The sequence below is a fragment of the Natator depressus genome, chromosome 4, assembly GCF_965152275.1.
Source record: "Natator depressus isolate rNatDep1 chromosome 4, rNatDep2.hap1, whole genome shotgun sequence".
NCBI classification, from domain to species: Eukaryota; Metazoa; Chordata; order Testudines; family Cheloniidae; genus Natator; species Natator depressus.
The window spans coordinates 87907974-87932164 of record NC_134237.1 but is presented as its reverse complement, the minus strand read 5'-3'; the positions used below and the strand labels follow the sequence as shown (position 1 = coordinate 87932164).

Sequence of the window (24191 nt, the reverse complement as noted above, 5' to 3'; positions counted from 1 at the left end):
TATATCTCACCTGGGTTTTGAAGTGTGCAGTAGAGTTGTTCTTGTAATTATAACTCTAAACTGCTGGAAATCAAACATCAGAATTTTGGATGCAGTTTTGGAAGGGGGGTGGGGGTACCAGGAAGGAGATGCAGGGGGTTGGTGGGAGCAGGCCAACCACAAAGGTAGAGAAAAAACAACAGTCACGATCAAGGAACGTTTAATGATTTATAGAGCAGAAAGTAGGTGCTATTGTGCATGACAAAATGAACTGACCTACCAAAACAACAGTAGGCACATTTATAGCACAGTTTGAATTGATTAAGGATGGTTGTAACCTAAAGATTCAAAGCGGAGTCTTTCCAAGTGTAGGGTATCTAGTATACTAAAAACTGCACTCAGTATGTACAGTACTTGCTTGGAACCACTTCTAAAAAGTCTACAAGTTGAACACTGACACTTCATGTAAAATCAACACAGAAATTTGCACTAAACACCTGTGAAGTGTTACTTTGCTTTAGCTTTGTTGTGTCTTCTGAACAAATTGTCAGAATTCTGTAAAATAAAAAAATTGTTACTACTGAATTTATTCAAATCAGCAAAAATGTTTTAAGAACTGAATGAACCACTATGTAGAAGGTCTCAATTTTTTTGTAATTTATAAACACAAAATACCATTTCTTCTGAACAGGTTATATATGATTAACCTCTATGTTCATATAGTAATGTACAAAATGTATAATTGTGAGGTTTTTGTTTTCTGTACTTTTTTAATTTTTCAAATGTTTTACAGTGCAATTGTTTCTTATACAAACGTCATTTTAATTCCTATTAAATTATAATCCAGTCAAAATTATCAGATGATGTATGTATTCACTGTCTCCTTCTGTTAATGATATAGGTCAGGTTTATTTATAAATAGAACTTTTAGTGCTACAGGTGTCTTGCTATGTGTTTTTATCAACAATAAAACTGAGTAACAAGACCTATGAAGAAGGGATACATTAGTGTAATTTCTATTTTATTTTCATATTTTGGTTGTCATATTTTAACGTAAATGGTCCCATTATTGGAAAACATTCTACTTAAATAAAAAAAATGGTTCCTGAGTTTAAAATACAGCTTTTGTCATTGATAGACACTGGAAATTTAGATGCAACAAATTCACATCACTGCTGCTGGTTACTTTGAACTGGGAAAAAAATGACAATACAAAATTAATTTCAACATCACCATTTTAATTGTACATGCAGAAGCTTCAAAAAAGTCACTAAGCTAAATGTCTTCACAGCTGGACATATGTGAACTGAGTCTTGAGTTTTACTCAATGATCCAAGCTAATTAGTAAATGCTTAGTACAAAAACTGCTAAATTTTTTTAAATGGGTTATTGTATTCAAAGCCTAATGCATTAGAATACCATTGGTAAGTATTATTAATGTTTCAAACCTTTGTCAAGGTTGCTACAAAAGCAAGCTTACCTCCTCTCCTTCTAGCTTGTCAGGAAATTGTTTAGATATAGTCAAGTCAGCAGTACTACTGCTGAAAAGGATCTGGAGTCAAAGTGGATCACAAATTGAATGAGTCAACACAGTGATGCAGTTGCAAAAAAGGCTAATATTCTGGGAGGTATTAACAGTAGAGTTGTACATAAGATGAGTGGTAACTGTCCCACTCTACCCAGCACTGGTGAGGCTTGACCTGTCCAGATCTAGGTGCCACACTTTAGGAAATATGCGGATGATTTACAGAGACTCCAGAGGACATCAACAAAAAAAAGATTTAGAAAACCTGATTAAAAAACAACAACAAACCAACTGGGCATGTTGAGTTGAGCCACAGCAGGTGGCAGGCAGCCCTCGGAGCACCAAGCAACTCCCTGCGGTCCTGGAGCGCTGAGCCTCCACAGGCAGTGGGGACCCACAGCTCCCAGCTGCTGTGAGCAGCAGCAGAGGGGTGCTAGACCCCCCTATCCATTGTGTCAGGGTTGTTTTTAGTGAAAGTCAGAGACAGGTCATGGATTTCCATGATTTTTGGTTATTGCCCATGACCTGTCAGTAATTTTTAGTAAAAGTCACTGACAAAATCTTAGCCTTAACTACAACTACATTCAATAAAAAGACCAAATTTCCCAACCAAATACTGGAAAACTTGAGACCAAACAGACAAGCTATTTCCATTTTCATGCTAGACATGACATATGGCATAAAATTCAATATAAATTGCCAGAAACAGTTATATCAGAGTGAACACATTTATTTTTCCACCAAAATTCACCTTAAATCAGACAAGTGATGCTGAGAAGTCATTAAGTCAAGTGCCCTCTCTTGATTAGGAAAATCGCTTGACTTTGAAAACGTTAGCTAGCACCAATGTCCACCTAATGCAGACACTAACACCTTAAAAATGTGTTCAGAGATCATGATTGGGGGTGGGGTGGGGGGGAGTTTAATGTTGACCATGACCACATAACGTTTTTTAAAAATATTACACACTGTTGCCACTAAGCACTCTCGTGTTTTTAACAGCACATAGGCACCATTTTAAAAGAAAACCACACATTTTTCCTACTCCAGGCATGACAACAGGTACATTGACTCTGCAATAACAAACCTGCAGAAGCAAGTCTCAGAGCTCAGGGTCAACTGACTCGAGCTCCCACTATGGAGCTAAACAGAGCTCTTTTTAGCCCCACAGCATGAGTCCAAGTCAGTTGATCCAGGCTCTGAGACTCACTGCCACAGGTCCTTTATTGCAGCGTAGACATGCCTGTTGGTGCAAAATTGTTAACTAAAAAGTCTGCAAACATGATCAATTTTACAGAAGTAGAATGGGCTAAGAGCAGGACCGCACAGGCCTGGGTGCTTTAAAGTACAATTCAAGGATGTTCTTAACATCCAAGTGTAAACACTAGAGATGAAGCAGTTTAACACATCCTAGTAGTTCTTGTTTTTTCAGCAATACACAAATCCAGGCAATAAACGTAATCATTTCTACAGCCAACAACAAGCCTTGATCCGCATACTACAGGGGAAGAGAATACTTCTCCTGGAAGTTTCTCGACACCTGCTACCAATCCATTTTTAGCATTCAGGACCCACACTGTACCATCTGTAGATGTTGCTGCCAGCAGCGTTTCATTCTCCAAGTCATGACTATGGAAAACAAAGGGAGTTGCATATACACTTGAAGTGGTTTCAAATTTCCACAGTAAATTACCTTCCATATTACAGCAGTAGATAAAGCAGTCATGGGAGCCAAAATATATTTCTTGCTTAATTAAACTTGAGATACATGGGGATGAAAAGACTGGTCCACTGGTGGAAAACTGCCAAACCTACAGAACAGTATTAAAAAATTAATCCATTATTGCAGGTTGTTCAGGTTATCAATGAGACATCATCTAATCTTCAGGGACAAGCTGTTAACAGAGAGGACAAATATACTGCATCATCTGGATTCTGGCATATGCTGTATATCATACATGGCTAGAAAATATTTGCAACATTCACAAGCTAAGCTCCACACATACATTCAGCAGGCAGGCACTCACATGATAGTTTCCTATAATGCAGTGTTGTAGCCATGTTGGTCCCAGGATATTCCAGAGAAAAGGTGGGTGAAGTAATATTTTTACTGGACCAACTTCTATTGGTAAGAGACAAGCTTTCAAGCTTACAAAGAGCTGAACTGAAGAAGAGATCTGAGTAAGCTCAAAAGCTTGTCTCTCTCACCAACAAAAGATATTATCTCAACCCCCTTTTCTCTCTAGTTTCCTGTAAATTATTCACCTATGTGGAGGCTCTACTGAAAGGAGGCTAAACAGGCAACACAATAAGTACCTCAAGGCCATTACAGTATAGGTGTCCCTCCAGCAGGGCAAACCCCACATCCTCTCTCCATGCATTCTATAGAGAATCTTTCCTCACTGTATTGGTGTAGTGCAACAAATCCCCATCTTGTGGGAGTTCCAAGAATCACCTACATAAAGATCCCTGCAAGCCAATGAAGAGGGGGAGGAGTCCTAGCATCACTGTTTTAGAACATCAGACACCCAAGGCTGGGAAAGCTATCCAGCTAGAGAGGGCTGCTGTCATACCACCCTGAGAGGAGGATATGGCTTTGTCAAAGGGAGGACACTGGCTGTTGGTTACTTCTTGCAGCAGGCAGTGCTCCCCCCAACTCCCACCCCACCCACCACAGTGATGAAGAACCATTATGCTGCCCTGGCAATGAGGAATCACCTGCAAATATCGAGGAGGAGAAGCCATGTACCCCCAAGCCTGGGAGGATCGCAGTTCCCAGGAGGAAACATAGGGTAGTGGTGGTTGGTGATGCTCTTCTGAGAGGGATGGAGGCACCCATCTGTCATCCTGACATATGGGAGGTATGCTGCCTGCCAGGGGCCCATATCCGAGATGTTACAGAAGGGACTGTCAGGGATCATCCAGCCTTCTATTACCCCATGCTACTCATCCATGTGGGAATCAATGATACTGCAAGGTATGACCCTGAGCAGATAAAAAATGACTACAGGGCTCCGGCAGTAAGGGTGAAGAAGTTGGTGGCACAGGTGGTGTTCTCTTCGATCCTTCCAGCCAAAGGTAGGGGCCCTGGCAGAGACAGGTGCATCCTGGAAATGAATGCCTGGCTGCAAGGATGGTGTCACCAGGAGGGCTTTGGCTTACTTGACCATGAGATGCTGTTCTGGGAAGAAGGACTGCTAAGCAGAGATTGACTCTACCTATCGAGGAAGGAGAAGAACATATTTGGATACAGACTGGCTAATCTAGTGAGGAGGGGTTTAAAGTAGGTTTGATGGGCGCAGTTAACTTAAAAACATGGAAACCTGGGAGAAGGGTCAAAATTGGGAAGGGGGGGGGAGCATGAACCATTACAGAAGGGATAGGGGAGAGATGAGAGAACATAGTGGGGGAAATCAAATCAGTATCTTAGATGTCTGTATACTACTGCGAGAAGTATGGGGAATAAGCAAGAAGAACTTGAAATGCTAGTTAACAAATACAACTATGGCAGAGTTGGCATGACAGAGTTGGTGGGATAATACAAATGACTGGAATATTGGTATAGAAAGGTACAGCTTGCTCAGGAAGGACAAGCAGGGAAAAAAGGGAGGAGATGTTGCTTTATATATTAAAAATGTATACACTTGGACTGAGGTTCAGATGGAAATAGGAGACAGATTTGTTTAAAGTCTCTGAGTAAGGATAAAAAGGTAAAAAACCCAAGGGTGGGGTCATGGTAGGGGTCTACTACAGACCACCTAACCAGGAAGAAGTGGATGAGGCTTTTTTTAAACAACTAACAAAATAATCCAAAGAAAAGGACTTGATGGTAATGGGGGACTTCAACTACTCAGACATCTGATGGGAAAATAATATGGCAGGGCACAGATTATCCAAGTTCTTGGAATGTACTGGAGGCAATTTTTTATTTCAGAAGGTGCAAAAAGCTATGGGGGCCAGGCTGTTCTAGATTTGCTTTTGACAATTAGGAAGGAACTAGTTGAGAATCTGAAAGAGGAAGGCAGCTTGGGTGAAAATGATCATGAAATGGTGGAGTTCATGAATTTAAGGAAAGGTAGGATGGAAAACAGCACAATAAAGATAATGGATTTCAAGAAGGCAGATGTTAGCAAACTCAGGGAGTTGGTAGCTAGGATCCTATGGGAAGCAAGTCTAAAGAGAAAAACAGTTGAATGGTTTCTCAAAGAGACATTATTAAGGGCATAAAATCAAACTATCCCACTGCGTAGGAAAAATAGGAAGTATGGCAAGAGACCACCCTAACTTAACCAGGAAATCTTCAATGAGCTGAAACTCAAAAGAGAGTCCTACAAAAAATGGAAACTAGGTCAAATTACAAAGGATGAATATAAACAAATAACACAAGTACGTAGGGACAAAATTAGAAAGGCCAAGGCACAAAACAAGATTAAACTAGATAGAGATATATAGGGTAACAAGAAAAAAAGTCTACAAATACACTAGAAGCAAGAGGAAGACCAAGGAGAGGGTAGGCCCGTTACTCAGGGAGGAAAAACAACAACAGAACATGGAAAAGGCAGAAGTGTTAAATGACTTTTTTTGTCTTCCAATTTTCATCAAAAAGGTTAATAGCAATTCGACATCAAACGTGAAGAATGCCAGTGAAAATGAGGTATGATCAGAGGTAAAATAGGGAAAGAATAAGTTAAAAATTACTTAGACAAATTAGATGTCTTCAAGTTACCAGGGCCTGATGAAATATATCCGAGAATATTCAAAGAGCTGACTGAGGAGATATCCGAGCCATTTGCAATTATCTTCAAAAAATCACGGAAGACAGGAAAGATTCCAGAGGACTGGAAAAGGGCAAATACAGTGCCCACTTATAAAAAGGGAAATTAAGGACAACCCAGGGAATTAGAGACCATTCATCTTAACTTCAGTGCTGGAAAGATAATGGAGAAAATAATTAAGCAATCAATTTGCAAACACCTAGAAGATAATAAGGTAATAAGAAAGGCTACATTTTAGTGACGGGTATTTTTAGTAAAAGTCATGGACGGGTCATGGGCAGTAAACAAAAATTCAAGGCCCTGTCACCTGTCCATGACTTGTACTATATACCCCTGATTTCTTGGGTGGGGAAGGTGGCTCAGGGGATGGTGCGGGTGCTTAAGGTGGGGCAGCCCGGGGGTACAGCAGGTGCTCAGGAGGGGAGCAACCTGGGTCCTGGTGCAGGGGGGAGAGGGCAAGCAGCAGTGCACGATCCTCGCTGGTGCTGGGTGGGGGGGTGGTTGGCAGGGCTGGCAGGCTCCCTATCTGGCTCCTCGCAGCTCCATGGAAGCGGTGACATGTCCCTCCCTCAGCTCCTAGCTCTATGCGCTGCCCCACCCCCAAGCGCCGGCTCCACAGCTCCCATTGGCTGGGAACCATGGCCAATGGGAGCTGCGGGGGCAGTGCCTGCGGGTCCCAGAAAGTCATGGAATCCGTGACAAACTCACAGCCTTAATAATAAGTAACAGTTAGCATGGATTTGTCAAGAACAAATTGTGCGAAACCAATCTAATAGCTTTCTTTGACAGGGTAACAGGCCTTGTGGATAACGGGGAAGTGGTAGATGTGGTATATCTTGTTCTCAAAGAGCAGTTATCAGCCGTCCACAGTCAAGCTGGAAAGGCATATTGAGTAGGGTCCCGAAGGGACCAGTTCTCACTCCGGTTCTGTTCAATATCTTCATCAATTATTTAGATAATGGCATAGAGAGAGTATACTTAAAGTTTACTGATGATACCAAAGCTGGGAGGGGTTGCAAGTGTTTTGGAGGATAGGATTAAAATTCTGAATGATCTGGACAAACTGGAGAAATGGTCTGAAGAAAACAGAATGACATGCAGTAAGGACAAAAGCAAAGAACTCCACTTAGGAAGGAACAATCCGTTGCACACATACAAAATGGGAAAGGACTCCCTAGGAAGGAATACTGTGGAAAGGGATCTGGGGGTCATAGTGGATCACAAGCTAAATATGAGTCAACAGTAAAGCAAACGTCATTCTGGGATGTATTGTAAGCATGTTGTAAGCAACACTAGAAGTAATTCTTCCATTCTACTCAGTGCTGATTAGGCCTCAAATGGAGTATAGTGTCCAGTTCTGGGTGCCACATTTCAGGAAAGATGTGGACAAACTGGAGGAAGTCCAGAGAAGAGCTACAAAAATGATTAAAGGTCTAGAAAACATGACCTATGAGGGAAGATTGAAAAAAAAAAATGGGTTTGTGTAGTCTGGAGAAGAAAAGACAGGGGACATAACAATTTTCAACTACATAAAAGATTGTCACAAGGAGGAGAGAGAAAAATTGTTCTCCTTAACCTCTGAGGATAGGACAAGAAGCAATGGGTTTAAATTGCAGCATGGGTAGTTTAGGTTAGACATTAGGAAAAACTTCCTGTCAGGGTGGTTAAGCACTGGAGTAAGTTGCCTAGGGAGGTTGTGGAATCTCCATCATTGGAGATTTTTAAGAGCAGATTAGACAAATACCTCTCAGAGATGGTCTATAATACTTAGTCCTACCATGAGTGCAGGGGACTGAACTAGATGACCTCTCGAGGTCCCTTCCATCCTACGATTCTATCGGTGACAATTTTTACCAAGGACAACACTTTTGAGTTAAGTACGCTATGGCTGTGCTCAGGCAAAAACAAACAAATAGTTTCAACAGCAAACATTAAACCAGAGGTGCAGATCTTGTACATGTCTGAGAAAACAAATCCTACCATCGCATCCAAGATTCTAAGAACGAGACCAAGCCACGCACACACTTACACAGATACCTCTGCCATGACACCAGCATTTTGTTTGACACTTTGATAAACATGTGAGTGAAACCTTAATTCCAGTCAGCACCTTTATAAAACAAACCTGGAAGAAAGGGATGGGACTTGAAAGCAACTGTTGCTTTCAACCCTGTTGTGTAGGTCTCTGGCATCTGCTAACAGAATTCAAACCAAAAATGTCACCATCCCTCTCATCCTCCCCTCCCAAATTAAATGGTTAGAATTTGAACTGAGGTGCTCAAGATTTTTACCTGTGCATTAGAAATGGAGGGATGGCTGGGGAGAGACTGGGATACTGGGTTCTATTTTCAACTCTGCCACTGACTTGCTGGATAGCCTTGGGCAACCTGCTTTACCTCTCTCTGTTAGAATTTACCTTTCTGTAAAATGGGTACATACTAATACTTGTTTTATCTGGCTGGCATAAGTAAGAGTTAATATATGTTAACCACTGAAATTCTCAGAACAGTTTTATAAAACTGTAATTTATTACTAAAAGATAAATCAAAGCAAGAGTTTGTGATGTAAGAAAGTACCATAATCTAATAGTGACAGTTTTTCACCTTTTCTCCTGAGTGGCTAAAACAGTGCACATTCCCATCCACACATCCAATGCACACATACTGCTCGCTGCAGTGGGGAGAGGAGAAGAGGGGTTTTCCACAAGATCTTTTCCAGATCTTAGTTCCCGTATCCTGTGAATGACAAAGTACGAGACATGGCATTTAATGTGACTGTAGAAAGCGACACAAAACTACTGGGCAAATCTTCTCCCTAGTAACTGGCCTGGGCCTTGGGAATAGCCACAAGAAAAGAGAATTCGGTCCCCCAAGCGGCAGAGCAAGAGCAGACCTGCAGAGATTACTCCAACTTAATACCTAGAACAGACTCTGTGACCCTCATGCCTCTATCCTATCCTCCTCCAGGGACAGATGAGAAAGGACCAGAAGATCCACGCAACTAGCTCCTAATAGCATAAAACTTGTTACTGCACATGGTGTTAACCCTAAACAGCGTATGAACAGCTGCAACCATAAATCACAATCATCACTATAGCTCAGTAATATAGCTGGTACATTAACAGTTGTAATGTAGTGAATTATCTGAGCCAGTGCCTCTGCTACTCTGTGCCGTTTCACTGTGTTAACACATACAGCTGAAGAGAAAACTTGGATGAAAGCTTGTCGAAAGCTGTGTGTGGGAGCTCAGTTGTGGGGCTGACTGCTAGTGATGGCTGTTTCCTTTCCCTCTCTCGCTTCCCACACCCATATAGCGCTCAGCTCTGGACTATTGTTCCTTCAACAAGCCATGAAGCTGTCTCCACAGCCTCTAGAAGTGCAACTTCCCTGGAGTGGTGTACTGTATGGGAAGCCAGGTGAAGGAAGTGGAGAGCTCCACTGGGATTGGCCTCTGCAGGTGAGAGACGTGGAGTGGTGACAGTAGAAGGAATGGTGGGAATTAGTTTCTCTTTTATTCTCCCCAGGCTTCAAGAGATTTTGCAGATTTTTTTATTTAGCTAGGGAGATGAAACCTAGCAGGCACCTTCTCACAACCCCCTAGTTCAGAAACACTGGTTCAATGGACACAGCAACAGATTGGGAGTCAGGAAACATGATTTCCTTTCCAAATTTTGCCTTTCACTCAGCATGTGGCCCTGAGTAAGTATATCTGGGCCAGATTCACAAAGACACACTTAGGCACCTTACTGCTCTTTAGATGTCCAAGGCCAACATTTAGGAAGCAATTCACAAAATGGCTGCTCAGCTGCCACCTATTCCTTTATGCACCCAAGTTTCTGCCAGTACCAATGCACAAAAACACCTAAATCCTGATGCTGCCCCCCAGCTAACAGCTCCTTGGATCATTAAGCACTGGTGAGACTCTCAAACTAGGCATTCCTAAGAGCATGCTTAACTTGCACAAAGAAAACCAGTATCTAGCAAATCAGGAATATTTTTTTTTAGGTGGGGTGCGGGGGGAGTAGAGTGAGAGACCCATTAAAAACCCTGCTCTATCTGCCTGATTCTGAGCAGTGACCTGAACACGACTCTCCTAACATGCCAAGTAAGTATCCTAACCACCTGGTTATAGAGTCAATCTCTTGCTTCTCTCTTCCTCTCTATCCCAATGAATATTTAATTATTTATACAAAGTGGAACAGCTTCAGCATGAGAAATTGAGACCCAGCCCAGACTACCCAATAGCCCATTGGTTAGGGCACTCAGCTGGGATGTGGGTTCAAGTCCCTGCTCCAAATCAGGAAAAGCAGGGATCTGAAACTCTCTCTCATATCGCAGTAAGTACCCACTCTGCCATGGAGAGGGTATCTGTGTGTATGTCTTTCCCTCTCTCGTTTTTCACATGAAAGAGCTGACTTGGTTTAGGCAGCCAATTCCAGGAGAAGGTTCATGGCCGAGAATCCTGAGAAGAGACAGACACCTCCCTCTGGCCCAGAGTTAAGCTATGCCCGTGCTGCTACAGCCATGCTGCTACAAGGCGCGCAGTGTAGCCGCTGTTTGTCAGCAGGAGAGAGCTTTCCTCCCAACAAAAAACTCCCACCCACAATGAGTAGCATTAGCGTTGTCAGCAGGACAGCGCTCCTGCCAACAAAGTGCTGTTCACACCAGCACTTGTTACTGACAAAACTTTTTTGTCTTTTGGTGGGTGGGTGTGGGGTGTTTTTTTTTGTTTTTTTAACACCTGTGAACGACAAAAGTTTTACCAATGCAGACAAAGCCTTAGACACCGAAATACCTTCGAAAGGCAGTGCTCAGGCCACACCCCTCTCCTCAGCATCTCCTACTGGCTAAGTTAGGCAGACCCCGCTAGCCTCCATGAATCCCTTTCTTAGGCACCTGACTCTCCACACACATTGTACAGGAAAACTGGACAACTACCTTAAGGCCGAGAATCCCACTGGGAGGCAGAGCATCTCTGAGTCAGGAGGTTCACAGAGTCCTTTTGTGAATCTAAGGGCTTGGCTAAACTTGCGAGTTAGAGTGCATTAAAGCAGCCCCGGGCGCACTAGCTCACTACCTGTCCACACTGACAAGGCACGTAGAGTGCTCTGACTCCACAGCTAGAGTGTTTCTGGTACTCCACCTCAGCGAGAAGATTAACGCTTGTTACGCCTTAGCTGGGGGTCACTGTGAACGAGGTGTTGCATTACTGAGCTCTGATCAGCCTCTGGAAATGTCCCATAATCCCCTTAAGTCAAGTGGCCACTCTTGTCATTGTTTTGAATTTGCTGTAGGAATGCGGATATGCCCTTTGAAAGCTCCATTTCTGACAGCTGGCATGCTTATCCGCTCCGAGACAAAGCAACCATTACTGTGCAATGCTGTGTGAGTGTGAGTGTGAGAGAGAGAGAGAGAGAGACAGACAGACAGACGGGGGGGGAGGGGAGGTCTGCTGCTATCTGAACTTACAAGACCGAATGCTGACATGCTCTCAGCCCCCCCAAAGCCCACTCTCTCTCCCCCCACATACACACAACACACTCCCTGTCACACTCCATCTTCTCCCCCCCATTTGAAAAGCACATTGCAGCCACTTACATGCTGGGATAGCTACCAAAATGCACTGCCCTCTGTGGCCATTGCAAGAGCTGCTAATGTGGCCACGCCAGTGCGCTTGTAGCTGTCGGTGTGGACAGATTGCAGAGCTTTCCCTACTGCGCTCTATGAAGGCTGGTTTAACTCAAAGCGCTCTATATCTGCAAGTGTAGCCATGCCCTAAGTCTTCGTCCCTCTGCGCCTCAGATTCCCCATCTGCAAAAATCAAAATAATACTGCTCTCTTTTGAAACGCAGTGAGATCCTGGGATGAATAAGATTGTTATTAGAAAGTATGACCTTACAGTCCTTACTGACGCAAAACTTCTACTGACTTCAGAGCATGTTTTGGCTGAATAAGGATTCAAGATCTGGCCCAGAGATAGCAAGGAAGGTACATACTGGATTTACAGCCAATAAAAGTCCGCCTAGCGTAGCAACATACAGGTGATCTGGCAAGATGCTTAGATATGGAGACGAAAACACAGCTCCACCTTCACAGTGCAGCTTCCAGACACGCTCCTCCTTCTGTCAATCCAAGAAAAAAGTACATAAAAAGCTATACAATCTGATAACAGAGTTAAAGTTCATTATGCTATTTGCAAGGACTCAAATGTCAAAGTTTTATCAACAGCAAGTTTACTTGGAAAATACTAGTTATTAAGTGAAGATTATAATTTGCCAGCAATCAAAGAGACCCATATTGCTCAAGGCAGTTTCTTCTTTCATAGAGCTAAATATTGGAAACTCAGTTAAGAAATATGTAACACACACCCACATCACTTTCCTTCTCTCAACACATTCTGGAGAAAGGGAAGAGATTCAGTCGCATCCACACCAAACTGGGGGGTTATTACAATTTGCCAGCACTGGGAGTACACATTTTAGATTTGCCCTAACCACTCAGTTCCGTACTAGTGATAGAGGGTAATTTGCCATATAGTTCTGAACTGGCATTGGCAATGCTGGGAGTGTAATGTAGGGAGGCCACAGACTGCCAACAGCACTTTTAATCACTGTCATTTAACTCTACTCCAAGCAGGCCTAATTAACTCAAGGCTAAAATGAAAGCAGTTGGCAGTCTGTCTACATTAGGGCTCCCAAGATTGCCAACACTGATGGAGCTTATAGATATGGTTCAAGAGGGTCAGATGTTTTACTTTTGATATACATAAAGTTAGTCAGGGTGACTTCTTACATAAATATCCAAAGCATATATATGCTGGTCATGCGATCCAATGTAGACTAGTCCAGTGGAAGGGTGCACAACTGCAGAGCTTTTCACAGCATCTTCAGTGGTAAAGATACAGTGTATTTCCCCATTCTGGCTTCCGAGTACATACACTAAGCCATTATAGCAGCCTGCATAAAATAAAGTGCAATAGGGAAAAAACAGGTAATGATATTTGGATTAGCGTTTTCACTGCATCATTGCTGATCAAAAGATAGCTCATGAGTCAACCCATCACTTCCAAACATATTTCCCAGCACTTTTTGCATTCAAGCTTCTTGCTGAAAATAAAACCTCACAAGTGCATTTGACATTAAGCACTCAGTGCTCTTCTTCTGAGTCATTTTAAAGCTATGCCTATTTTTACTGTGCTATTACTGTGAAGTTTGTTGGAGGATAGGGTGAGCTACTGAATATGGACAAGGGAAGTGCAAAGTTTGTGCATATTAATGAAATTACTTTTATTCTCATTTATGTTTCTGGCAATAAACACAAAGCTTGCCTCTCTCACCAACAGAAGTTAGTCCAATAAAAGGTATTATCTCACCTACCTTGTCTCTCTAATATCCTGGGAACAACATGGCAACAACAGTGCATCTGGCAATAAAGACCCTCCATTTTGTTTAATAAAATCCAGGCTCTGCTTCAAGACATGTTAGGGCATAATACAATATCAGCACAATTTTGTTACCTGCAGGCTCAACAGCAATCAAAATATCAGCCAAAACTTTGGTCACCACTGCCTTATGTAAAGCCAAAAGGCAAGAGATCCAAGCTTTGTATTATTTAACCCGTTAGACCACAGGCAGTCAAACTATGGCCCGCGGGCCGCATCCTGCCCTTCAGACGTTTTAATCCAGCCTTCGAGCTCCCACCAGGGAGCGGTGTCGGGGGCTTGCCCTGCTCCAACCTGTTGTGGCTCCGCACAGCTCCTGGAAGCGGCAGCATATCCCCACTCCGGCTCCTACGCATAGGGGCAGCCAGAGGGCTCCGCGTGCGGCTCCCACCCCAAGCGCTGCCCCCACAGCTCCCATTGGCCGGGAACCGTGGTCAATGGGAGCTGCAAGGGTGGTGCCTGTGGATGGGGCCACATGCAGAGCCGCTTGGCTGCGGCTCCGTATAGGAGCCGGAGCGGGGACATGTTGCTGCTTCCAGGAGCTGCTTGAGCTAAACGCCAACTGCAGTCTGCACCCGAGCGCTCCTTCCCCATGCTCCAACCACCTGCCCTAGCCCTGATCCCCCTCTGAACCCCTTGGCCCCAACCCGGAGCACCCTCCTGCATCCCCAACCCCACCCCAGAGCCCGCACCCCCAGCCGGAGCCCTCACCCTCACCTCCCACACCCCAACCCCCAATTTCGTGAGCATTCATGGCCCACAATACAATTTCCATATCCAGATGTGGCCCTCGGGCCAAAAAGTTTGCCCACCCCTGTGTTAGACATTTTATATGTATCAATGTGCATGCACCACATAGAAAGATAACATTAGTAAGTATTTAATTACTCTCTTTTCATCTAAGCAGATGACAAAAACCCTCCCGATTTTTCATGGGGAAGTCAGTTACAGGTGACACATTAATCCTGTATGAGGCAATTACGGCCACTTTGACATGCCAACAACAAACTGCTTTAAAATTCAGACAGCATACACCGATGGGGTGGAAAGTGCATTCACCAATATCTTGTATAAGTGACCTTTGCTCAAAGTACCCACAAAACCCTTTAAAAAAAAAAGATTATTTTGCATCAGATTTAACTATCTGAGGTATCATACGTTAAGTTCTACTGTAACACCGAGTCTTCGGCAGGCAGGATTGAACCTGGGACCTCTGGAGCTTAGTACATGAGCCTCTACTGTAGGAGCTAAAAGCCATATGGCTGTAGAGCAGACTCATTAATCTCTCTTTAAGTGGTCTCAGTGCCACTAGATAGGACAGAGCACCGCACCCAAGAGGTGTGTGGGTTACACTACCTCTTAATTTTTAAAGCTTACTTTCAAGGCATTTTTAAAACTTATCCCATGCTTTTCTAAGCAGTTCAGTGATCATGTTTTAACTAAATTCTTCAAAAGGAACTTGTATCTGTTGATTATCATTGTACTAGTACAGTACAGTTAAGAAAAGGAGAATCCATTGGTGCATAATAATCCTACTTGACTGCAATACTTTAAATAAGTTGCCCTTCCATTATTTTTTATGCCTCCTGAACACCTACTCAGGGGCCCTTAAAAAGTCCATACTGTCTAGATATTCCCTTCCCATAGTTCAATGTATTAAGTGCTGCACAGAGTCATTCAAAATAGAACTCAAACCTACAGAATCTTCACCCCAGTTTCAAGATGGGCCCAGCCCGTCCTCCCTGAGTATCTGTCTTCCTTTCAGAGTTCAAACACAAACAGGCTCCTCTACCCAGTCCCCAGCTGAGCTCAGATCCTCCCACCTGCGGATCTGTCTCTCTAGGTCTCCAAAGTCTTCCTCTAACAGGGAGCCTCACAGTTCCCCTCCTTGGAGCTGTGCTTATTCCTGTCAGCTGTGACGTTGGATCAGCTTCCCTCAAATGGTTGCTCCTTTTCTCAATCTTATTCCTTTCTAGATTGGAAGAGATCAGACAGACCTCTTTCCCCTCTGCTGACTCAGGGCCCTGCAGGAGCCTTCTTTCTACCTGAGGAATCTGCAAACACTCACTCACTCTCTCTAGGCCTCTTGCTTATCTGCCTTAGGGCTGATTCAGCCACCTGACCCACTTGTTACATGACTTCACTCACTATCACTCATCCTCCTCACCTGGGGAGATGAGCCACAGTTGTCACAAGTGGCACTGAAACTGCCTCCCTTTAAAGGGCCCAGCCACCCTCAATAGTGGCATTGAAACTGCTTTCCCCTTTTGTTCCCATTTACTGCAGTTTAATTTTAGACAGACACAGAACACGGGTTAGTGGAAGCAGAGATGCCAGCTACATATTGCTTGACATTGAACAAGCTGCTGTGTAATTTGGTTACAATTTAAAGGGGGGGAAGGGGAAGGAAAATCATTTAAAATACATACCAACAATAATGAAGTTTCCACACTTAGACACACATGCAGACGATTCAATACGATCTCCAAGGATTCTCTCCCACTTGATTTTTCCTGAGCATAAATCAATTGCCTGCATTGTGTGAGAATGGGACCCAACGTATACAGTTGCAGATAAATCATCCGTGGCTGGTATTATAACTAATGGGGAGGCATCTACACATTTGCCCATATTTGACTTCCATCTTACATGTAATATCAGCTTCTCAGGCATTTTTAAGAAAGTCTCTTCTGAAGGAGCTTGTTCTACAGAATGAGTACCTGTTTCATTTGCCTTCCTTGCAATTTCTGGACTGCTTCTGCTCTTTCCAGATTTATTCTCTGTCACTTCATGTTTCATTGTATTAGAAGTTACAGCAGATGAATAAGATGCTTGTTGTCTTAACTTTTTTCCTGCCTGTCCTACATTATATGGGTTCATAAGAGACTCAGGGGAAGTCATCGACAACATCCGATTTCCTCGGTTTAGTGCAATAAATGCAACCAATCCTGCAGGAGCAGTAAAGTACCTTCTAGATTTTGGTTTTGTGTGTTCTCCATGGAATTCCCCTCCACTGCTCTCAGTCAGTGTTCTTTTCACAGTGTTATGATCCATTATTTGGTCCTCACTTGGGAATACAGCTTTAAGAACATGTTGGTAAACCTGAGCAATGGAGCTGCTGAGAATAACTTCCAGGAGCCCAGGGATGGCTTTGCCTGTCAAATTCTCAATCTCATCATGAAACCGTAGTGACTTCAAGGAGTCTCCACCACTGTACAGAAACAGTGAATCTTTGGAAATGCTGGGTGAATCATCTGGAAGACTCAGGAGAGACTAGAGAAGAAGCGGAGAACAGAGCTTGTGAGGTGAACAATGTCCCAGTGCCACAGGGAAAAGATGGTTACTCACCTTTGTGACGGTTGTTCTTCGAGATGTGTTGCTCATATATATCCATTCCAATTAGGTGTGCGCACGCCACGTGCACGGCCGTCGGAGAATTTTTACCCTAGCAACATCCGGTGGGTTGGCTGTGGAGCCCCCTGGAGTGACGCCTTCATGGTGCTGTATATATACACCCCAGCCAACCCAGCGCCCCCTCAGTTCCTTCTTGCTGGCTACTCCGACAGAGGGGAAGAAGGGCGGGTTTGGAATGGATATGAGCACACATCTTGAAGAACAACAGTTACAAAGGTGAGTAACCATCTTTTCTTCTTCAAGTGCTTGCTCATATTGATTCCAATTAGGTGACTCCCAAGCCTTACCTAGGCGGTGGGGTCAGAGGGAAGTACCGTGGATTGTAGGACCGCTCTACCAAACACCGCATCGTCTCTGGCTTGTTGGGCGATGGCATAGTGAGAGGCAAAAGTATGTACTGAAGACCAAGTAGCGGCTCTGCAGATCTCCTGGATTGGCACCTGGGCCAGGAAAGCCACTGATGAGGCCTGGGCCCTTGTAGAGTGAGCGGTGAGGGGCAGGGTTGGAACACCGGCCAGATCATAGCAAGCACGGATACAGGAAGTGATCCAAGAGGAGATCTGCTTGGATGAGACCGGGAGGCCCTTCATCTGTTCCGCCACTGCGACGAAGAGCTGGGTCGTTTTCCTGAATGGCTTTGTATGCTCAACGTAGAAGGCCAGGACCCTACGAACATCTAGGGAGTGTAGCCGTTCCTGACGAGTAGCATGTGGTTTTGGGTAAAAAACCGGGAGGAAAATGTTCTGGTTGATATGAAAGGTTGATTCCACCTTGGGAAGAAAGGCCGGGTGAGGTTGTAGCTGCAGCTTGTCCTTATCGAAGGTCGTGTATGGTGGTTCCAAGGTAAGAGCTGCGAGCTCGGATACACGCTGTGCAAACCCATTTTCCAACAGAGGTATAGGAGGGAACAGGTGGCCAACGGCTCAAACGGGGCCCCCATAAGCCTGGAGAGGACCAGGTTCAGGTCCCAGGTGGGGACTGGCTGTCGTACCTGTGGGTAGAGACGGTCCAGGCCCTTAAGGAACCTACTGACCATGGGGTTGGCGAAGACAGATCAGCCATTCGCTCCAGGGTGGAAAGCTGAAATGGCAGCCAGGTGAAGCCTGATGGATGATACCGTCAGGCCCTGCTGTTTCAGGCTCAGGAGATAGTCCAAAATGAGAGGCACGGATGCCTGGAGGGGGGGGGCATGCTGCGCTGAGTGCACACGAATGAGAGTCGCTATCATTTAGCCATATATGTGGCCCGAGTGGAAGGTTTCCTGCTACCCAACAAAACCTGCTGTACCAAATGAGAACAGAGTAGCTCAGAGTTGCTCAGCCATGCAGCATCCACGCCGTGAGGTGGAGGGATTGTAGGTCGGGGTGACAGAGGCGGCCGTGATCCTGAGTGATCAGGTCCGGAAAAAAAGGCAGCAGAACTGGGGTGTCCACCAAGATCTCCAACAGCGTGGTATACCAATGCTGTCTGGGCCACGCCGGGATGACCAGAATCAGTCATGATCTGTCCCTGTGCACCTTGAGCAGTACAAGGGGAAACGGAGGGAAGGCATAAAACAAACTGCTCTTCTATGGGAGTAGGAAGGCGTCTGTGGAAGAGCATGGGGAGCGGCCCTAGAGGGAGCAAAACGCCAGGCATTTCCGGTTGCTGCGCAAGGCAAACAGGTCGACCTGGGGAAACCCCCACTTTAGGAAGATGGAGTGGATGACAACAGGACAGAGCGACCATTCATGGGATTGGAAGGACCTGCTGAGGTGATCCGCCAACATGTTCTGGACCCCTGGGAGAAATGATGGCACCAGGTGAATGGAGTAGGCTATGCAGAATTCCCACAGTCGAATGGTCTCTTGACAGAGGAGGGAGGAACGAGCCCCCGCTTGCTTGTTGATATAGAACAAGGGCATGGTGGTGTCTGTGAGGACCACCATGCAACGACCATGCAAACGCTCCCCTAAGGCTTGATACGCAAGAAGCACAGTCATCAGCTCCCGTATGTTGATATGGCGAGAGAGAGATCGGATGGGGCCCAGAGACCTTGCATCTGGATGTCCCCGAGGTGGGCGCCCCATCCCAGAGCTGACGCATCTGTGACGAGGGACAAGGAAGGCTGAGGGGTGTGGAAGGGGACTCCTCCGCATACTGCCTTTGGGTCTAGCCACCACTGGAGGGAGACCAGGACTCCCTCTGAAATGATAACCACCAGGTTTAGGCTGTCTCAACCTGAGTGGTAGACCGATTCCATCCAGGCTTGAAGAGGGCGGAGCCATAGTCTGGCATGTCTGGTCAGGTATGTGCAGGAAGCCATGTGTCCTAGAAGACTCAATAACCTTCTTGCCGTCGAGGTTGGGAAGCTTTGAAGGCTCCTGATGAGGCCTGACAGGGCTTGGAAGTGAGCATCCGGAAGGAGGGCTCGAGCCCGCACGGAGTCTAGGAGCGCCCCGATAAATTCTATCCTCTGGGTTGGCTCTAGTGTTGACTTTGCCATGTTGAGCAGGAGGCCTAACTGTTGAAACGCGTCTGTGATGAATTGAAGAAGGTGAACCTGCACTTGCTCTTTGGTGCGCCCTCGGATGAGCCAGTCGTCGAGATACGGGTATACCTGTATTTGTCGTCGACGAAGGAAGGCTGCCACTATGGCCAGACATTTGGTGAACACTTGAGGGGCCGTGGAGAGGCCGAAGGGAAGGACCGTGAACCGATAATGTTCGCAGTTGACAACAAAGCGGAGGAAGCGTCTGTGAGCCGGATGAATCGCGAAGTGGAAATACGTGTCCTTCATGTCGAGCGCAGCGTACCAGGATCCAGGGAAGGTATAATGGTGCCAAAGGAGACCATGGGGAACTTCAACTTTACCATGAGTTTGTTGAGTCCGCACAAGTCCAGGATAGGCCGAAGCCCACCCTTTCCCTTGGGGATTAGGAAGTAACAGGAGTAGAACCCCCTGTCCCTTAGCTCCCTTGCAACCTCCTTGATCACCCTCATGGCAAGGAGTGACTGCACCTCCTGGATAAGCAGTTGCTTGTGAGAGGGGTCCCTGAAGAGGGACAGGGCGGAGAACGAAAATTGGAGAGAGTATCCCCTTTCCACCGTGCGAAGAACCCAAAGGTCTGTGGTTATGAGGGACCAGGCACGGTGAAAATGAGATAAATGATTCAAGAATGGGGTAGGATCCTGAGTGAGGTCGGGTACACCGTCCTCGGGCGTCCCTTCAAAAGTTTTGTTTGGGACCCGCCAAGGGCTTGGAAGGACCTTGGGCCTGGCCGGATTGGTGGTTGGAGGGTTTTCTCCTGCCACCGAGCCCCCATCTCCTGCCTCGGCCAAGGAGGAGGGTAGGAGCATTGAGGCTGCAGTTTAAATGTGCCTCATTGCTATCCCTGAAGAGAGGGTCCGAGTGGCAGAGTCTGCAGTGTCCAATGAGGCCTGCAAAGCGGTTCGCGCGACCGTTTTACCCTCCTCTACCAGAGCCCCAAACTCTTCTCTGGACTTCAGAGGAACCAGTTCCTTGAACTTCACCATGGAGTTCCAAGAGTTAAAATTGCATCGGCTCAGGATAGCCTGCTGGTTTGCAATCCGGAGCCGGAGCCCCCCTGAGAAGTGGACTTTGCGCCGAAATAAAATCGAGGCTCTTGGCCTCTTTTGATTTAGGTGCTGGGGCTTGCCGACCATGACGTTCCTTCTCATTCACTGAGGCCACCACCAGTGAACAGGGCTGTGGGTGAGTGTAGAGAAGTTATATCCCTTGGAGGGAACGAAATATTTCTGCTCCACCCCCTTAGCAGTTGGGGGAAATGGAGGCAGGTGTTTGCCAGACTGTTCTGGCCGTGGTTCGAACGGTCCGGATAAGTGGTAAGGCCACCCTGGAAGGAGCCTCTGAGGACAAAATGTCAACCACAGGGTCCTCCACCTTGACCACCTCCTCTGCTTGCAGGTTCATGTTCCGCGCCACTCTGTGCAAGAGTTCCTGGTGGGTGCGGAGGTCTATGGGGCGGAGGTAACGGGGGGACAGACACACCAATACAGTAGTCCCCGCCGCAGCCTCATCGGGCGAAGATGTGGAGGATGCCACAGGAGGGAGAGGATCATCCGGGACCTCTAGCTGAACTGTGCCCCACTGCTCCGGTCCTGAGACCTCAGTGTTCGGGCCGGAAGCTGGAGCAAGAGGAGCTGGCGCCTGTAAGGACGACGCCACCGTCTCCATGCCTCTAGGAGCAGGACAGCTGGCAGAGGCCTCAGGCACTTGCGGCTCGGACAAGGCCGAGCGAGAAGTCCCAGAGGGAGCACCTTGGGCCTGGTGGTACACGCAGGGTGTCCAAAAGGTCCACTGGGTGGACCCTTGAGCGGGCTCCTGTTCTTGTGCCTGCCACTAATCTGCCCCTGAGCCCAGGCGGCCGTGATCAGAGTGGTGGTGGTCTGAGAAGCGTGACCCTGCCTCAGACCGTAATGAGCGAGAGGTGGAACGTGATGGCCACGGTGGTGCTGAGTGGGTCTGCGCCAAATCATGTTGATGAGATGAAGTTGATCGGTACTGCAAAGCTGGAGATCGGTACTGAGATGGAGAAGAACGGTGCCGCGATGCTGGGGAGTGGTGTCTGGACCTAGATCGGTTCCAGGACCTGGACCGGTGCCTGGATCTGGACCTGGGTCTCAACGACGATGACTGGCGTCGGGAGTGGGATCTACTCCTGGATGGCGACTGGCAGACGGAGCAGTGTCGAGCCCGGTGCCAGGATTGCGAGCGGTGCCAAGGCTAAACCGACAGTGCCAGCAGGTGAATAAGAGTCGGCTTGCTCCTGGATGGTGCCACAGGGACAGGTGGCAGTGCCTTGGTCTGTTGAGGAGATGCTGATACCGTCAATGCAATCAGATCCCTTGTCGCCACAAAGGTATCTGGTGTAGATGGGAACTGGACCTCAGCCACGCTGTGAGTCGGGGAGTCCAGTCGCACCGGACTCAACGGCTCTGTCCTTGGTTCTGGAGTCAACGGTACCGAGGCAGTCACCTGTGTCCCCGGACGCTCTGCTGTGGAATGAGGTTCTGCAGGTGGATCTGGAAAGGGTGGTGCCTGCTGAGGTGGGCCAGCCTTTGCCAGCTTCCGGTGCCACTTCGGCACTGCTCTCGCTCGCCTGGTCAGGCCTGAAGATGTTGGTTGCGGTGCCGGGGAACCTCAGTGCTGCAGCTCTCTATCAGAGTCCGACCGCAGTACCATTCCTGTAGCTGAAGCCAAGGCGCTGCATACCGAAGTGCTCAGCATCGGGTCTTGCCGCACCACTGGAGGCTGAGGACTAAGAGCCGCCTCCATAAGGAGCTGTCTCAAACGAAAGTCCCGCTCCTTCGTTCGGGGACGAAAGCTCTTGCAAATCCTGCACTTCTCTGCCTCGTGAGATTCCCCCAGACACTTCAGGAAAGAGTTGTGGGGGTCACCCGTTGGCATGGGCTTGGAGCAGGATCCGCAGGGTTTAACGCCCAGAGCTTTGGGCATGAGCCCAATCAAGCATGGGGAGGATTCTCCCCCACTAATACAAACTACTATACTATAACTAGAACTACAACTATTAATCTAACACAACAATACTATAACAACAAACTATGAACAAACTGGAAAGGAGGACTTGTGGCACCTTAGAGACTAACTGCAGCTCACGAAAGCTCATGCTCAAATAAATTGGTTAGTCTCTAAGGTGCCACAAGTACTCCTGTTCTTTTTACGAATACAGACTAACACGGCTGCTACTCTGAAACCTATGAACAAACTGTAGGGTGAACTCTAGGGAGAGTAGCAAAGCCAAGCTCCACAGTTCCAACGACCATCACGGGCGGTAAGAAGGAACTGAGGGGGCGCTGGGTCGGCTGGGGTATACAACCAGCACCATGAAGGCGCCACTCCAGCCGACCCACCGGGTGTTGCTAGGGTAAAAATTCTCCGACGGCTGTGCACGCGGCGCACGCACACCAAATTGGAATAGATATGAGCAAGCACTCGAAGAAGAAGTAGGGTCTGAGCCTGTCAGTGTCTCAAACCCCCACTGAAATCAACAGGGACTAAAAGTATTCAGCACCTTGCAGGATTTTATTTGCACTTTTTGGTGCTCTGAGAAATGCGGGCTGATCAAGCCGTGGGGGAAGTGTCAATTTCAGCAGTGCTAACCAAATTTTAGGCTTGATTCTGATTCTGCAGTTCATTCCACAGCCAAAGAATTAAAACAGTTGCAAAGAACTCTTTAAAAAATGCATATTAGAGCACTTTACTCTAAGATGCATTTTTTTAAAAAAACTTTAAAGGAGTTTCTGCTGCTCAGATCAAACATTGCTGCCTTTGACAAACAATTTTATTTACAATTCCTGAAGCACTTTTTTAATGTAATTTTATTAGGGAGGCATGAGACTAATTATTATGGCTTTTTTGTTGTTAAAATAATGTAACCTACCTGGCTCTGAACAAAAGCCCTAAACCCCTTCCAACAATGTCACAAAGGATTCTGGGTGCAGCACCCCCAGCACAGAAAGAGCAATATACTGTGTACCTCCTGCTGCTGCACCTCTGCTTGTTAAAACTAGGCCCTGTTATAGGAAGCCCCGTTCTCTAGCACAGCAGATCTAGGCCTAGGATGTGTCCACCAAGATCTCATTCATGTCCAATCTCCCAGGGCTACTAGGGTAGTCATGCAGCACTACCCACTGCAAGTATCTGACAGGGCACAATTTATAGCCACATCTGCTTGCCTTTATCAGAGAGGCCTCACCCACACATAGGGGTTTGTGGAGAGAAGCTCAGGAGCCCACTTCTGAGACACAATGAGCACTGTTTTCATTTGCAGCTTAAACTAAATACAGAATTCTTCACTTTCTGTCTGGTGATGTAACATTGCCATGTGCTGTGAAACAGCTGCTGTGCTCCATATCAGTAGCAGCTGAAGTGACTCCTGTAGTCATACATGAAGGGCACGGCATAAAGGCACGATGTTTGTTATTTTACTGCGATGCTGCTGCTGCTATTATGAACATGTATATCACCACCACAGGATTCAGCATACAACAAAACCAGATTGCTCACAAGATAA

The 24191-nt window shown here is 46.3% G+C and overlaps 1 protein-coding gene across 2 annotated transcripts in view; it reads right to left on the bottom strand.

The window, feature by feature from the left end:
• The window catches only part of AASDH (aminoadipate-semialdehyde dehydrogenase), a 64216-nt gene that overhangs the window by 3919 nt on the left and 36106 nt on the right, over nucleotides 1-24191 (bottom strand). The window contains exons 12-16 of one of the 2 annotated variants that reach the window (XM_074951370.1): nucleotides 16149-16992; nucleotides 13071-13234; nucleotides 12275-12400; nucleotides 8883-9014; nucleotides 3198-3315 (exon numbers count right to left, since the gene is read on the bottom strand). In XM_074951370.1, the coding sequence (XP_074807471.1) occupies nucleotides 3198-3315; nucleotides 8883-9014; nucleotides 12275-12400; nucleotides 13071-13234; nucleotides 16149-16992 (1384 nt within the window). Of the gene's footprint in view, nucleotides 1-619; nucleotides 3316-8882; nucleotides 9015-12274; nucleotides 12401-13070; nucleotides 13235-16148; nucleotides 16993-24191 lie in introns of those variants that run through there. The other variant, XM_074951369.1, reaches the window with a different exon arrangement.